This window comes from Prionailurus viverrinus, chromosome E1 (assembly GCF_022837055.1).
Source record: "Prionailurus viverrinus isolate Anna chromosome E1, UM_Priviv_1.0, whole genome shotgun sequence".
Taxonomy (NCBI): Eukaryota; Metazoa; Chordata; class Mammalia; order Carnivora; family Felidae; genus Prionailurus; species Prionailurus viverrinus.
This window is the reverse complement of record NC_062574.1, coordinates 42,008,134-42,026,051: the sequence shown is the minus strand read 5'-3', so window position 1 is coordinate 42,026,051 and position 17,918 is coordinate 42,008,134. Positions and strand designations below refer to the sequence as shown.

The 17,918-nt window shown below is 40.0% G+C and overlaps 1 protein-coding gene across 1 annotated transcript in view; it reads left to right on the top strand.

The window, feature by feature from the left end:
• The window catches only part of LOC125151157 (ATP-binding cassette sub-family A member 10-like), a 73,151-nt gene that overhangs the window by 20,299 nt on the left and 34,934 nt on the right, over positions 1-17,918 (top strand). Inside the window, 10 exon segments of the mRNA XM_047831685.1 lie at positions 5,159-5,274; positions 5,277-5,332; positions 10,089-10,147; positions 12,145-12,255; positions 12,819-12,994; positions 13,413-13,532; positions 13,769-13,907; positions 15,233-15,323; positions 16,716-16,855; positions 17,673-17,792. Coding sequence (XP_047687641.1) covers positions 5,159-5,274; positions 5,277-5,332; positions 10,089-10,147; positions 12,145-12,255; positions 12,819-12,994; positions 13,413-13,532; positions 13,769-13,907; positions 15,233-15,323; positions 16,716-16,855; positions 17,673-17,792 — 1,128 coding nt within the window.

Genomic DNA, 17,918 nt, shown 5'->3' with positions numbered 1-17,918 from the left:
TATTTCTTATGCATTCAGCAAATTGCCTTTGAAATTATTTGGCAAAATTATCCTTGTAAATAAACAAGTTCTTAAAATTAAATGAGATTTCTTCTTTGAACAAAAAGTAGCATATAGTATATGGAACCCCTGAAAACCAAGGTAATATGTGTCCTTGCCTTGTGCAAGTCACAGTCAAAAATTAGCTGATTCTAGTGTCAAAATAATTGGAGGGGCACCTGGGTGACTCAGTCGGTTAAGCATCCGACTTCAGCTCCGGTCATGATCTCATGGTTCATGGGTTTGAGCCCCGCATAGGGGCGCTTCAATTCTGGGTCTCCCTCTCTCTCTGCTCCTTTCCTGCTCATACTGTCTCTCTCTCTCTCTCTCTCTCTCTCTCTCTCTCTCAAAAATAAACAAACATTTAAAGAAAAGAGTAATTAGAAAAATTTACTGTCATTTCAAGCCTGCAAAATGGACCTTAAACTCCCAGATCTGCTATCCTGATGTCTGCACTCATGACAGTGGGTTTAAAAATTCCTTTCTGTGGAACTCTTCAAAGCCCCAGATAAACTGGGGCTAGGCTCTTCTCCATTTTCTCATCATCTTTTCTCCTTTGGAATTTCTTATTTTCTCCTTTACCCATTGTTTATCAAGTCAATTTGTTTTTAGACTGCCAGGCCCAGGAGCCTCATAGATAAAGTCGGAACTCTGTCTTGTGAATCCAGGGAGACATCATTGTTAATGCTCTGAAGTTAATTATCCCCTGTCACAACTCTGTGCCGTATTACCTATTTGTCCTCAATTTTTGTGTTTTTTCTACATTTAAAATAATTTTGGGGGTGCCTGGGTGGTTCAGTTGGTTAAGCATCTGACTCTTCAGCTCAGGTCAGGATCTCAAGGTTCATAGGTTCGAGGCCTTCCTAGGGCTCTGTGCTGACAGCGTGGAGCCTGCTTGAGATTCTCTCTCTCCCTCTCTCTCTCTGCCCCTCTCCTGTTCATGCTCTCTCTGTCTCTGAAAATAAATAAACTTAAAAAAATACTTTTTTTCTCTGATATTTCTATCTAGAATTTAATTTGTATTTTAATAGGTAAATATCTACTTTTTTCTTATTAAGTTCTCTATGCATTCATAATTAGCTTACTTTTCTTTTCAGGCACTCCCCTAGCCTCCATCTTCCACTACAGGAAGGCATAATAAGTAGGATTTATGTCCAGGAAAATGGAATTCAAATTTTTCCCTTTCCTATGTATTAATATAACCAGAAATTTTTAGCAGTCAGTATTTAGTTCAGCATTTGGAACAGGCCTCACATCTTAGAGAACGCCAGAACAGTGGTCGGGAGAGGTTCTATGACTGGTCCAAGAACAGAGTTAGCAGGACTTAGATTAAAACTTTGAAATTGACTGAACACCCCCCTTTGATTTTTTGGTTTTGCTTGGTGTTTGGTTTTGTTTTACCAAGAATTCAATATTCATTATGTTTATTGTTTACTTCCTGCCTTTTGTGTCTAGAATGTAAGTCCTCTGAGGAAAAAAAAATGTTTGCTTTTCATTACAGTGGTATCTCCAAGCATCTAGAGTAGTCTTTTTCACATAGTAGGTGCTCAATAAATTTCTGGTGAAATAAATAAATGCATATGTTTGTCTTCCTATTTTAACTTTCTTCAGGATAAACAATGTGCTTTTCCATCTAGGGACCACCTCGTGCATAAGAAGTTCTCAATAAACATAAGATGAAGGAATACGGGAATGTCCTCTTTTTGTTTCCCTCAGCTTCAAATGAAAAACCTATTTCCTCTTTTCCTTCTTCTCCTTCTCCCCACCCCCCCTTCCGCTTCTCCTCAGCCCCTTCCTCTACCTCCTCCTCCTCTTCCTCCTTTTTTTGCCCTATAAATTTGATTCAATCTCACTTCCCTTTATTTGGGTACTCTATGTTTCCTTTACTCCAAATTTCTATCAACATCTTTCAAACCCACACTTTGAGAGTAGTTTATATTTAAATGTTTTTACACTTATACTTCTTTTCCTATGCCCAAGTTTCCCGTGAAGTCGAAACGAATGAGATATCAGGTTTCATCTGTGTACCTGTTTAACACATAACTGCTTATTAAAATTTATGTGGGTCAGCAGTCTTTCACAGTTAGCGCTGGAAATGCTTCTGTAAAGTAGTAAGTAAATGTAGTGTAGGAAGCGTGATAGGAGAGGATAACACAAGGTTCTCTGATAGGGTAGGTCCTAAAGTTGGTGGGTCACGAAAAGGTTGGAGGAAAGAATTTCGGTTGCGCTTCAAGGATAAGAAAGTTTACCTGGTGGACAAGAGCGCACAAAATTTTGTGGAGCCTAAAGGAATAGTATGTGTGCCCGGCAATGGGAGACAGCCGTAGCGGAGGGGAAATTAAGAATCGTTAAGTAGAGCCAGTGCACAGATTGGCTGTGAGATGTGGTTTTAGGGTAGGGATTAATAACCAGCTAACAAGAAATTGGAAGGGGAGATTTTCTCCAAATACACATGTCTGTGCACAGCTATACACAGGGCAATATGACACGGAAAGATCCCGAAGGTGCTGAGGTTAACCTCCGAGGAAGTCCCTCTGTAGGTGTCTGTTCCTGCCACCTTGAGAGGTCCCGTGCAGAATTTGGGATTTGGTTCTCCAGAGCAGTGCCGGTATTGGTGGTCATGCCTGACCATGTTTTCTCTTGTTTTTGCTGAAATGAGAAATCATGCGAAACTTATTTTTGTCCCTTAATTCTTCCTTTGGAAGTTGTCTTCCTTGTGGTGAGATTATAGCCTTTAAATATCCATATTTTTGCAGTGAAAATAGGTTTTTCTCTTTTGCAGTGGCGATCATAGCAAGATAGAAGGTTTGTAACTGTCCTTAATGAATGCAATATATTTACTTAAAAAAATATTGTTTGCCCAGGAAATCCAAGAGCCTTAGAACCTCTGGTGCAGGAAATAGATTGATCTAATTTCTGTAGGACCTTTCACTGATAAGATTTGTGTTTTAGGAAGATCACTCTGGCAGCTGTGTGGAGAATGGGCTCAAAGCAGGTGGACATCGTAATCATCTGTGTTAGAGAGAGAGGGGGACCAAAAGGGAGACCAGTGTAATATAGAGGGGAGGACAGACTCAGGAGATGCTTAGGAGAGAGAAACAATCTGATGTGGTAGTTAATGCTATATGAGCTGGAGGAAGTGAGAAAGGGAGGAGATCAGGGTGGCTCTTGTTTCTGGTCTTGGCTACTGGGGGAGTGGAGAGAATGCCACTTAACTAGGACAGCAAAGCAGGAGTACACAAAATTCATGCAACTACGGAGGTATTCCTTTTAAATGCCGTAATTTCTATGAATAACGTGAACTTATTTCTCAGTTTTGGTTCCCCGCATCTTGAAAATGTTTCCTTTGCTTTTCCACAGTATAATTTCCCTTTCTGGCTGCTTCTGCTCTAGATGTTTCCACATATTTTCACTCTTGAGCATTTCTGCTTTCCCACATTATATCTCTAGAACCACAGCATGTGATCCTTTTCATTTCTCTTTTTGAGGACGTTCAAGTTTCTAGAGGTACCTTCCCCATGTATTTTTCTGTATGTCTCCAACATTGTCTGTTTTCACACTTCTAGAAGTTGTGTCTTGTATCTGCTCCCCCCTAGCTTTTCTTTCCAGTGGTAGGTGCTCAAGTTTATCCCCTTACATTTGCCTCTAGTAATAGCTTGTCGTGTAACATGATGTGAAGATTCTCTGCTGTTTAAATTATCCTGTAGTCTCTGAGAAATCGATTACATTTCCTCCTTCTATCACGAATAAGTTCCCATTTTGTGGCGACATCATTAAAATGCCATCTCATTTTATTTACTTTGAATCTTTAGATCCAGAGCTGAAATTCCTATTAATTATTGCTCTATTCTCCTTTCTTACCATTAAAATGTGAGTCCATTTGAATGTCCAACAATTTTTAGTCAATTACACATAAAATCCATTTTGCCTTGGAATGATATGAACCGCCTTGATGAAAATCCTTGTGTAATTTCATGAGGCCATTAAAAACTTTAAGAATTCTCTTTCTGGTTGAAAAAAGATTTTTTTTCTATAAAATAAAATAAATGAAACATTTTGCTTTGTATTTCTTTCATTTTCCTCATAGGTTTTTAATATTTCCCATCTTTCCACTTCTTATCCCTTAATTTTAATTTTCTTCCTCTTTACCATTTTCCTATATGCCAGCAAGTATCCAGCCTTTTGTCTCCCTCTCTGTTCTTTTTTTTTTTTAACGTTTTATTTATTTTTGAGACAGAGAGAGACAGAGCATGAACGGGGGAGGGGCAGAGAGAGAGGGAGACACAGAATCGGAAACAGGCTCCAGGCTCTGAGCCATCAGCCCAGAGCCCGATGCGGGGCTCGAACTCACGGACCGCGAGATCGTGACCTGAGCTGAAGTCGGCCGCTTAACCGACTGAGCCACCCAGGCGCCCCTACCTCTCTGTTCTTAATAACTATTTTTTCTGTTTTGTTTTATTCTTCAGGCTTTGAAAAGATTGGCTTTGGATTTATAGTGACTGATATACTCATTATTTTCAATGTTCATTTTTCTATGTTATAAAAATACTTCTTCATATACTATGGCAGGAATCAGTTTACACAACTTCTCTTTATAAACATCCAAGTGTCTGGAAATCCCGAGAATGAGGAAGTCCTTGATGTTTCATACGATTTCCAACAGCTACGACTTTATCTTCTTTGACAAGCTTTTTTATTTTGATGAACCAGAGCTGAGACTTCATCAAAGGCCAAAACACTGTCATAACTTAAAATCCTTATAACACTTTAGGGGTGCCTGGGTGGCTCAGTTGGTTAAGCAGCCAACTTCAGCTCAGGTCATGATCTCACTGTTCATGGGTTCGAGCCCTGTGTTGGGCTATGTGCTGACAGCCAAGAGCCTGGAGCCTGCTTCGGATTCTGTCTCCCTTTCTCTTTGCCCCTCCTCTGCTTGTGTTCTGTCTCTCTCTGCCTCTCAAAAATGAATAAATGTTTTTTAAAAAAAAATTTTTAAGCCCGGAAAAAATAAATCATTAATGTATAGAAAAAACTGGCATCAGGCTTCACTAGGACAAATGTCTTTCTTTACTGATGTAGATGATTGATTCAGTGTATAACAATATGTGCCTTGATTGATCAGATGAAGGTGGCCACCCGTGTTCACCACTGTTTTTCCTAAAGTCTTCATTTTGGTCCCAACATCGAAACACTCATCATGAAGTCTTTGAGGACGAAATCAATCCCGAGCATTATCATCCCGAGATGACTCTTTTGAACCGGTGCCTCTGGAGTTCCATGGAAAAGAAGCCATAAGGTAACTAACCAATTATGTACACTTATAGGTAAAATTGTAATGAACTAAGGTAGAAGGGACCAACCACAGGTCAAATGTTAAAGATGATGTGCTTTTGAAAGTTCCATTCTTTCAGGTATTTCTGCCATCATTCTAAATTTCTTTCATTCATCGTTTTAAAAGGAAGTACTGGGGCTCCTGGGTGGCTCAGTTGGCTGAGCGTCTGACTCTTGATTTTAGCTCAGGTCATGATCTCACTGTGGTGAGATCGAGCCCCGTGTCAGGTTCTGCACTGGGCGTGGGGCTGCTTGGGATTTCTCCCTCCCTCTCTCTCTGCCCCCCTATCTCTCTCATTCTCTTTCTCTAAATAAATAAATAGTTAAATAAAAATAGAATTTTGCTGCTGATAGTGTCAGCAGCAAAATTCAGCAGCCCTAGTTATGTTCTTATTTTCTGTCTTCTGCTTTCTATGCCCACCATTTACAATCTCCTCTCTGCATTGTCTTCTAATACACTCACATTGTGGTAAGTATTTATGCACGTATATAATGCATATAATACACACACGTTTCAAACTTGGATTATCTGCCTTTAGAGAGTGTACGGATTGTGGTTTTGAAGTCAAAGATTTCTTCGTGATTTCGGAGCTTGGTAACTTTTTGCTAAACTATGTGAGATCTCTGAACCTCATTTTCTTCGTTTCTCAGAAAAGTGTAATGTAATTCAGCAGGATAATGACTTCTTCTCGAGGAATTTAAAGAAGCAGTTAGATAATTAAATATACCTGTTACATAATAGGAATCGGATAAATATTAGTTTTGTATCTTTATCCACATGGGTGCAGTTGATTGAAAGGACATAGAAATAACAAATGATGCAGAGGGAAACATTAGTAAAGGTTTTCAGGGAAACCCAGGAAGATGCATAGACAATGACTTCCTGATTCCTAATTTCATCATGTTTTAGTGCCTGCTTTTCTAGGTGTTTGCTTCTTTGATTAAAAGAGATTACTGAGAAATCCTCCTAAAAGACATTCCATTCTTGTGAGGTTATTTTTTTTAAAGTGTTTGCTGAGAAGAAAATGGAGCATAGTGATTACAACGTGGTCCGTGGATTTAAACCACCCAATTTGAATCCTGGCTTTGCCGCTTGCTAACTGTGTGATCCCAGCTAAATTACTTAACTGGTCTGTGCCTCAGTTTCTGTATCTTAAAAATGGGCATAACACTGGTAGAAAGTTTGCTATGAAGAGTAAATGAGCTACCATGTGTAAGATTTTAGAATAGTGCCTGGCCCAAAATAGGCATTCAATGACTGTTTGCTATTAGGAATATCCAAAGGAAATTCAGTCAGATATGCTCACATCAGTTCACTTATTTTGAAACAGTTAGGTCAACGGTGACTGGCAAATATATCTTGGAGAAGGGGACATGCGCAGGGAGATGACAGAGAAAGGAGAAAACTAAACCTGACATGGAAGCATCAGGAAGAAAACCCTCTACTTCCTGGAGCTGGAACTTCTCAAATTCTGCTGTTGCTAGCCGTCTTTTCAGCCCGTGCACCTGTGTGAAAACGTATATAGCTGTTTCAGGTTATCATGTCCCTTACCATGAGCTTCCAGGAGCTGTGTTGACACGAGAAATTTTACCTGGATTAACAAGTTAAGTTAGGGCTGAGTTCCATCAGTCAGGCCAGAAGCTCATCTTTCAGCAACGTGGTTCAGTAAATGCTCAGAACACTAACCCTGACTTCTATTCATCCAGGGGACAACGGAGACAGGTATGGTTGTGTGGTCATTCACTTCTCCTAAGTGGATGCCGCCAGCAATTCTCTCCCGTGGTCTGAGATCCAGTTTGGCATTAATACTCTGACATGAACCGAACTCCCGGGGACATACGAGAGCTCTAGCCTGTCTAAACCTGCACTCTCCTGTCGTCTACCTTGACAGCTCCTCCTTCTAAACTTGGTAGCCCAACGTGCCTCAAACCAGCCCCTCTGATCATTCGGGGTCAGACTATTTCTGCTGGCAAATTAGTTTCTTCATTCATTTACTCATCATCCATTAAGCCCTCTGCCAGATCTAGGATTCAAAGAGTAATGACGGCCGTCAACCTCAGGACAGGCAGAGCCCAGGGGAAAGCAGGCAGTTATATAGATAATAATAAAAAGAGTAGTAGAGATGACTGCAGAGAATAACCCAGCAGAGAGAAGGATCATTCAGCCCAGCCTAAGGGTGGTGGGAAAGGTCAGAAGGAGATAACTATTGAGGTGAGCCTTACGGAAGGAAAAGGTCTTGGTCACAGAAATTGTGGTGGGGCATGTGAAGGTTCTTCCAACCAGGGAGTATGATGTGAGCAACATAGCACAGCAAGAAACAATGTGTGTGTGTGTGTGTGTGTGTGTGTGTGTGTGTGTGTGTGTCAAGAATGACAAGAAAATGACATTTCAGAGCTCAAAGCACAAGGCTAGAAGAAGAAGTAAATCGTGAGAGGTATGGGCCAAATCAAATCACATAGGGTTTTGTCTGCCAAATTAAGAAGGACAGGCTGTCCTGTATAGTGTGGGGAATCACCAAGTAATTTTAGGGAGGCAAATTGGACAACCAGACCTTTGTTCGACAGCTTTATGGATTGGATTTGAAGGCAACACAGCTGGAGAAGTGGAAACAGGTCAGAGGTTGTCAGTCTGGGGTTGGTCAGGAAAAGGAGTTGCTGGAAATACCGTGTAAGTAAAGGGGTTTGGTATGGGGATGAAGAATTCAAAAAAGCACTAAAGATAGAAGAGGGAGATACGAGAAAGTTGTAGCCAGAAAGTCAGGGGCATAGCCGCTGAGGACCTTATCCTGATGTGTGGAAATGGGTGGGTTTCGACAAGTTTGCTGGTAAACCGCTGTGAATGGGGGGATTCTCTGGACAAATGCCCACCAGTTTTCTTAACCTGCGGCAGCAAAACGGGGTTTGTCAAGAAGTCTGAGCAGCTGCTACAAATCTGGAGTCTGCCCATGTGTCTGCCCCCATGACCTTCAGGGAACAATGGCCTGTCTTCACTTGCCCAAGGTCCCTTAAGTCCAATACAGAGAAGGAGTTCTGAGAAATGTAGTCCCTGGTGTGTCCTCTGCATTGGAGACAAAGGTCTAGGCTGAGGCGAATGGATAACTGACCATCAAGTTCAGAGGTCGAGGTGAGAGACGCCAAAAATCTGGACTCGAAGGTCACGGACAAGTGACAAAGGGATAAATTCAAATAAATTCGTAAAGTTACATTCATAAATCCATAAGGTTAAATTATAATAATTGTGTGGGCCACAGGTGGAGGTAAGAAAGAGGTAAAGAAAGAATCGTGGACGTTTCTTAGGCATTTAGTTCGTATTCCTGGGTGGATGCTGAAAACACCAAATGACATAGAGAACTGAAGTGGGGGTGGTTTAGAGGGAAAAAATAATATACGCTGTGTGGTTTTGAGGTGAGGAGATATAGCAAAAAGCTGTACCTTTGAGGGGCGCCTGGGTGGCTCAGTCGGTTAAGCGGCTGACTTCGGCTCAGGTCATGATCTCGCGGTCCATGAGTTCAAGCCCCGCGTCGGGCTCTGTGCTGACTGCTCAGAGCCTGGAGCCTGTTTCAGATTCTGTGTCTCCCTCTCTCTCACCCATTCCGTGTTCATGCTCTGTCTCTCTCTGTCCCAAAAATAAATAAGTGTTAAAAAAGTTTTTTTTAAATAAAAAAAAAAAAGCTGTACCTTTGAGACTTTGAAGACAGGCATAATGACACAAATCTTGGAATCATTAGAATCTAAGTAAGAGTTGAAGCAGTGAGAGTGGGTAATATTGTATAGCAGAGATTTGAGAATAAGAAAAATAGTGGAATAGTGTGGAATCCAGTTTAAGGAATCCATAAAGTATGCTGAGCAGAAAAGTAAGAGAATGATATGAAAATCAAGAAGGTAGAAGCCAAAGAAATAAAGCCTTGAAAGAAGAAAGGAGAAAGTAGATACTTAATACAGCATCTCTTTTTTTTTAACGTTTATTTTATTTTTGAGAGAGAGCATGCGAGAGCAGGGTAGGGGCAGAGAGAGGGAGACAGAGGATCCGATCCAAAGCAGAATCCATGCTGTAGCTCAGAGCCCCATGTGGGGCTCGAACTCATGAACCGTGAGATCATGACCTGAGCCAAAGTCAGATGTTTAATTGACTGAGCCACCCAGGTGCTCCATTCATACAGCATGCATTCAACAATGACTGGAAAATGTCCATTGGATTCAGTAGAATGTCATTGGTGTCTTTGCTGAGGATAGTTTCAATGGAGTTGTAGGGTCAGAAGCTATGTTGCTTTAGGTTGGGAGTAAATGTGAGATACAGAAATGGAAATAGAGATTAGAGACTATATTTTGATAAATGTGCCCGTGAAGGAGATGAACAGTTAACTAATAGCTGGAGAGGGGTGCAGGACTGAGGGAAAGTCTCTCCCGCCTCCTCCCCTCCTATCTTATTCCTCTTCTTCTTTCCTTCCTTTCTAACAATAGTGGCTTTTTCTTCATTTGCAAACTGAGGACAACACCTGGAGTACATGAAATGCCCAGTTTGATAAGGGTATGAGCAGGTCCGGGCAAAGCTTTTGGGGGGCGGTATGAGCTTTTACCACTGCCCTCCTTGGATCCCATTACGAAGGCAACACCCTACCTTGTGAGGTTCAGGTGCAATTGCAAACTATAGGATTGGCAGTTAACATAATCTATGTTATCCAAAAATGTACTTACCTCAAAGTTGCTTACTCTTCTTTCAGAATCAGAAATATTAGAAAAGAATACGATGGGAAGCCTGAAAACGTAGAAGCATTGCAAGGTAAAGAGAAAAACTTCATTGTTTTGATGATGTTTTTTTTTAATTTTTTTTTTACATTTATTTATTTTTGAGAAACAGAGTGAGACAAAGCGTGAGCGGGGCAGGGGCAGAGAGAGAAAGAGACACAGAATCTGAAGCAGGCTCCAGGCTCTGAGCAAGCGGTCAGCACAGAGCCTGATGCGGGGCTCGAACCTGTAGACTGTGAGATCATGACCTGAGTCGACGTTGGACGCTCAACCGACTAAGCCACCCAGGCGCCCGATGATGTTTTTAATGAAAATAAATTTTTTTTTGCTTCCTGCAAATACAAATAGTCATAGTGCAAAATCAGAGGATGAATATAGATAAAAAGAAAAAATTTTAAAAACTACATTTCTGCTATGAGGGATAGTCCTCGATAATATATTTACATATAGTATTTAAAAAAACAGGACTGTACTAATTATGCTGGGTTTTTTTCATTTTATTTAAATTCAAGTTAGTTACATATAGTGTAATAATGATGTCAGGAGTAGAATTTAGTGGCTCATCAGTTACATATAACACCCTGTGCTCATCCCAACAGGTGCCCTCCTTAATGCCCATCACCCATTTAGCCCGTATCCCCAGCCCCCTCCCCTCCAGCAACCCTCAGTCTGTTCTCTGTATTTAAGAGTCTCTTACGGTTTGTCTCCCTCTGTTTTTACATTATTTTTCCTGCCCTTCCCCATGTTCATCTGTTTTGTTTCTTAAATTCCACATATGAGTGAAATCATATGATATTTATCTTTCTCTGATTGACTTATTTTGCTTAGCATAATACCCTCCAGTTCCATCCACATAGTTGCAAATGGCAAGATTTCATTCTTTTTGACTGCCAAGTAATACTCCAGTGTGTGTGTGTGTGTGTGTGTGTGTGTGTGTGTGTGTGTACCACATCTTTATCCATTCATCCATCGATGGACATTTGGGCTCTTTCCATAATTTGGCTATTGTCGATGGTGCTGCTCTAAACATTGGGGTGCATGTGCCCCTTTGAATCAACATTCTTGCATCCTTTGGATAAATACCTAGTAGTACAATTGCTGGGTCGTAGGGTAGTTCTATTGTTAACTTTTTGAGGAACCTCCACACTGTTCTCGAGCGGCTACGCCCCTTTGCGTTCCCACCACTTAGGCAAGTTTATAGTCTGTGACTTAGATTTGTCAAACAGAGCTTGAAGTATCACCAGCATTGTTTTTACTTTCAGAGAACTTTCCATCATCTGTTTTGGGCAGAAGTTTGCCTGGTTTTTATATTCTCTGACAATAGAATTCCATCTGTTGTCAATCTTTAGAGAATCTCTAAAAGTTCTAGGATGCTAATGGACCTCTATTGTTTCTCCATGGAGTCAGATAATTTTTCAAATATTAAAGAAAAACACGATCAAGTCCTAAGCACTCATATAAAAAAAAAATGCCTGTGACATGTCCTGGGTCCCAGCAGACCCCCTCTAGAGGCCACGTCCATACTTTTGTCATAAGGAACAGAACAGTGACCAGTGCCTGGGGAAACTTTACGATCCTCTCCTCAACTGGTCCACCCTCCCTCCAAATATTGAATAAATACCCCTTCCCTCTATATCTGGCCCTTCTGTCTCTGCTCTGGGAGCCTCTGTGAGAATGTTCTTCCACACCGCTTTCCTTTACCCAGGAAGCAAATACTCTCTTTACTCTGCTTTACTCCAGGTAGCAAAGGCTATTCTTTAACATCAAATTGATATATTCATTGACACTCAAAGGATTTGGGCAGGGAGAAAGGCAGACATTTATTTCTCAGTCTTGATCCAATTTCTCCAGAGAAATTAAGGGTTTTTTTCTTCATAAATAGACACAACTAAATACGTCATCTTACAGGGGACACCTCCGAATACCAGTGAAATGAAGTGCTAAGATACATTTGACTCTTGTGACTTTTTTAAGGTTCATTCCATCTGAATATGGTCCAAAGGCTACTTTTCACCTTTTATCCTAAAACAGGCATATTTCTTGACATATATGAAGGACAAGTGACCGCAATCCTTGGACATAATGGCGCTGGTAAATCGACACTGCTGAACATTCTTAGTGGGTTGTCTGTTCCTACAAAAGGTAAGGAAATAGTTTCACAAGCGGCTGATTAAGCAGGCTGTTTACACAGTTGCATAATTTAGAATAGGAAATATTTATTTCATATTTATATAAATTCATGTGAAAGCTTGTATCTCCGCTCTGCTATTGTTTGCTGTTCCCTGTATTCTTGGCATTGCCATAGACCCTGATATTTGTGTGGAGAATAATCTGAATTTCTGAAATTAAATAATCTGAAATTAAATGTATTAATTATACAATTATAAATGTGAGGTTTCTTCAACTAGTATCCCATATTATCACTCTTCACAGAGTTACTATCCTGGTGGTGAATAAAATTTCTAGGGGTGCCTGGGTGGCTCAGTTAAGCATTTGACTTTGGCTCACCTCATGATCTCACGGTTCATGAGTTTGAGCCCCACATCGGGCTCTGTGCTGACATCTCAGAGCCTGGAGCCTGCTTCGGATTCTGTGTCTCCCTCTCTCTCTGCCCCACCCCCACTCACTCTCCGTCTCTGTCTTTCTCTCTGTCTCTCAAAATAAACATTAAAATAAAATGAAATAAAATAAAATTTCTATTTTAGGATCAGCCACTATTTATAATACCCAACTCTCTGAAATAACGAACATGGAAGAAACTAGAATGAACATTGGATTTTGTCCACAATTCAATATTCAATTTGACTTTCTGACTGTGAGAGAAAACCTCAGGCTATTTGCTAAAATAAAAGGGATTCAGTCCAAGGAAGTGGAACAAGAGGTAGGTGAACATATTTGAATTGGTGGCTTTGAAAATACTTTACTTTGCTCTTGACCATATTTTTAGAATTTTTTTAGGTTTATTTATTTTTGAGAGAGACAGAGATAGCACGAGCGGGGTTGGAACAGAGAGAGAGGGAGACACAGAATCCGAAGCAAGCTCCAGGCTCTGAGCCATCAGCACAGAGCCCGACGTGGGGCTCGAACCCACAAACCGTGATATCATGACCTGAGCCAAAGTCGGTCGCCCAACTGGCTGAGCCACCCAGGCGTCCCTCGTGACCATATTTTTTTTAACTATTACTTTATTTTTTCATAAATAAAGTTGATGAAGTTCTTAGAATAGACTTCTCCTAATTATTAGAAAAACTGATTGAAGTAAAACATTTTGTATTATGTAGATGGGTTTTTTTTGATAGGTGAAAAGAGTCATAATGGAATTGGACATACAAAACACTCAAGACGTTATTGCTAAAAATTTGACTGGTGGACAAAAGAGAAAACTGACACTTGGGATTGCCCTTTTAGGAGATCCTCAGGTAAGAGGGAAAAAAATTTTTTTGAAATTAATTTGTACTGAAGGATATCAAGCTATCATTAAAGTCTAAACTCTACCAAATATGAGAGGAAATTTGTGATAGGGGGCCATACAAGCCTCTGCGGAATCCCGTGGAAGGCTGTATTTGAATCTAGGAATTATATGGGTTTCCATGCAACTTTCTGAAGGTCCTCACTTGGAACTGAAAGATACTTTCATACTCTTCCTGGTCTGTAGGTTTTGCTGCTGGATGAGCCAACTACTGGACTGGATCCTTTTTCAAAGCACCAAGTTTGGAACGTCCTCAAGGAGCGGAAAACAAACCGTGTGATCCTTTTTAGTACCCAGATTATGGATGAGGCTGACATCTTGGCTGGTGATTCTTGGCTTCTTTCTTCTAACTAGTTATTTAAGGACTTAACATGAGAGATACTGTCTATAGTCTTTTTTTTTTAAAGAGAATCTTGCTTAAAGTCCATTTGAGTAATGACATTCTAAAGATGCACTTTGCTTCAGGGGGATGCTGAGCTCCCCATGAGTTCTTAGTAGCAAGCACTCCCCCTGAGTTCTTAGACCCGTGCTTGATGTATCTTCTTGTCTGTAACTTTTTTCACTGTCTACATTAATCACAAGTACATTTAAAATTTTTTGAAACTCCAATATTAACTTTCATATAGTTTTTTGTTATTGGGTAGAAAAAACTTTTCGCTGGGAAAACTTTCTAAATTTACAAGCCTTCGTTGCCTTCTTAAGAGGATCTTTGTTTCACTAATCGAGGGTACGAAGATGCAATATTGGAGAATGTTCTGCCTAGGACATAGTGGCAGGTGGAGGACTAGTTTCAGTGAGCCAGAAAAGGGTATGGAAGAAGAATCTGGAACAAATTAAGTCAGAAACGACGCTGTGAAAAGAAGAGAAAGTTTACTGTCTGACGTGCAGTACGATCCTATACTAAGTTTCCTTAAAATATACTTGACTTCCATGTCCACTACTTCCTGCCTCAATAAAGCTATGAAACAAGCCATCCCCAAACTTAGTGTCTTGAGTCAATAAGCATTTATTTAGTGCATAAGTTGGAGAGTTGGCAATTTAGGGTGGGCTCACTTAGAGAGATTTTCCCATCTTTGACTGGGTTCACTTACTTATGTCTGGTAGTTGAATGGCCATTGGCAAGGCCCGTTGGATAACCTAAGGTTACTTAGGTGACAGCCCCACTCTAGATGTATTTCATCTTCCAGCAGACTACCCCAGGCATTCTCATGGCAGGGACTAAGGCTCTAGAGACCAAGTCCCAATGCACAAGCCCATTTTAAGCCTCTATTGGCCAAAGTAGGCTAACATGGCATTGGCCAAAGAAAATTGCATGGTGGAGGCAGATATCAAGAGGTAGAGCAGATCTCCTTGATCATGGTGAGAGAACACTGCAAAGTTACATAGTAAAGTATGTGCACGAAGGGAGAGTTGAAGATTGGGCCTCCTTGTAATGTTTTATGCCATTGGATAACCCGTGAGGGATGCAGTGAATTTCTGAGTCCTGCTTCAAAGTAGGCATGGGGATGAGAAACGGTGCTGTACCCAGGAGCTCAGTCATACGAGACTACATTCATACTAAAAAACCCATTCAGTGTGTTGGTCTCCAGAGCAGAGAATATACCCATATAAGGAATTCACATAATTTATTCTTTCTTTCTTTCTACTCAGATAGGAAAGTGTTTATGTCTAATGGGAAGTTGAAATGTGCAGGGTCATCTTTGTTTCTGAAGCAAAAATGGGGTATTGGATATCATTTAAGGTAATGTATTCTGGGAGTAACTTAAAAAAAATTTTTTTTTTAATGTTTATTTATCTTTGAGCGACAAAGAGAGTGCAAGCAGGGGAGGGGCAGAGAGAGAGGGAAACACAGAATCCAAAGCAGGCTCTAGGCTCTGAGCTGTCAGCACAGAGCCTGACGCGGGGCTCCAACTCATGAACCGTGAGATCATGATCTGAGTCAAAGTCGGACACTTAACCGACTGAGTCACCCAGGCGCCCATGGGAGTAGCTCTTTAATATGACTGTCAATACAAGGGGTGGCATTTCATGTAATCCTCTAGAGGTATAAGAAAACCAACCTAATATTTGGTGGAAATTGATTTACAATAAACAGTACAATGTATCTCCCTCATTGACATGTTCCTTTTGGTTGTTTCTTGGTTTTAAACATGTAGATTTCCAAATGCTTATACATCTTTCAATAAAACATTTCTTGGCTAATATATAAAAATTTATAATTATGTTTTCAAAAAGCAATAATTAAAAAAAATTTTTTAGTTTATTTATTTTTTGAGAGAGAGAGAGAAAGAGTGGGAGAGAGATAGTGTGGGAGGAGTGGGGGGCGGGGGAGGAGGTGTGGAGAGAGAATCCCATATAGGCTCTGCACTCTCAGTGCAAAGCTCTACGTGGGGCTCAAACTCACAAACCATGAGATCATTACCTGAGCCAAAATCAAGAATCGGATGCGTAACCAACTGAGCCACCCAGGCACGCCCCCCCCCCACCCAGAAAAGGCAAGTGATTTTTAATGAAACAATTGGCCCTGAAGGTCTGAAATTGTGTTCCAAGTCATCTTTATGCATCAGAATCAACTTTGATGTCAGAATACCACGTGGGATAATTTAGAAAGCACAGCATATCAACAAGCAAGTTATTAGCATGAATAGAAGCCATTTGCTACAAAAAAAGCAATTATTTATTGAAGACCCTATTAATTTTTTAATGATCCAGAAGTAATGTTTCATGTACTTTACATCCTATCATGATTATATATATATATATCTCAATATATATTTTACTTATTTATATATAATATGTAAATACACATATATATATTATATACCAGCCTGCTGTCTATCTATCCATATCATATGTTTACTGAAATTTCAACTTACTTTGGTTACATTTCAGGAAGTTGGCTGGGGGTTTGGAATTGACATGTAATATCTGTATTTTTTCCCATTTAAAATAATTCAAACAAGGCTACCATTTAGCACTTGGAAATAGGATATCTGATTTCTGGGAACCTGATTTCTGAAGTTAGCAGGAGACGCCTGTAATATATTCAAATTATTTAATGGAAAACTGTCTTGTGATGAGCCATGGTGTTGGAGAAGAATTCAAAAGACTTCTGCTTCTTTTGTAACTTTAGTTTACGCAGGAATGAAATGTGTAATCTGGAGAGAATCACATCCCTCATTAAGCGGCATGTCCCTGATGCCAAGTTAAGAGCAGAAAGTGAAGAAAAACTTGTGTATCTTTTGCCCTTGGAAAGAACAAACAAGTTTCCAGGTAACTTACTATATGGTCGCAGAGACTACAGCTAAGTGTCCATGCATTCTGTCTTCTGTCAGTTGGATTTGAAAGCTTATACCCATGAAAATATTTATTCCTAAGAGCTCTGCCTCCTGTTTTCAACATAATGAAGTGTGTTATCCAATACATGGTTTTCATGTGAGATCAACTAAAATTTCCATGAATGTATTTCACTGAGAAACCCAGATTTGCTCTCTTTGTCAGCATTCAATGAAGCTTTGAAATATCTCTTTTCTGAAAGAGCAAAAACTTTTCATTTCTGTTAGAGACACAGATTAAATAAGGCCTTACTATTTTTTTTATTTAAAAAAATTTTTTTAACCTTTATTAATTTTTGGCAGACAAAAAGAGACAGTGTGAGTGGGGGAGAAGCAGAGAGAGAGAGAGAGACAGGGAGACAGAATCTGAAGCAGGCTCCAGGCTCTGAGCTGTCAGCACAGAGCCCAGCTCGGGGCTTGAACTCACGAATCACGAGATCATGACCTGAGCCAAAGTCAGATGCCTAACTGACCAGGCCACCCAGGAGCCGCTTGATGACTTTTTAAGTAGACATACATACTCACACATGGCCATGGTGATACAAGAAATGTTAAAGCTTCTGAAATAAAAAAGAGATTTAAAATAATAAAATTGATTTGAAGGACCAGAGAACATGGGGATGTTCTTATTGGATTATTGTGGCAGCTTTAATTTGAAAATGCTTTTAGATTTATCTATTCTGAGTGATCTTTAGGATTTCAGTGTATTTATCAGCAATTTTAATTGCATTAATTTATTACTTTCTTCTTTTTAGATCTTTACAGGGATCTTGAAAAGTGTTCTAATCAGGGCATAATGAATTATGATGTTTCCATGACAACTCTGAATGAAGTCTTCTTGAATCTAGAAGGCAAATCAACAATTGATGAGCCAGGTATAATAATGCGTGTCTAGCAGAAAATTAAGAAAGAAAAAAAACAGAAAATGACCATGTATTGTCATATTTGTAGATTTTTATGTGGAATTCTGCCTAGAATGTCTATTAGGTATAAAATAGAGT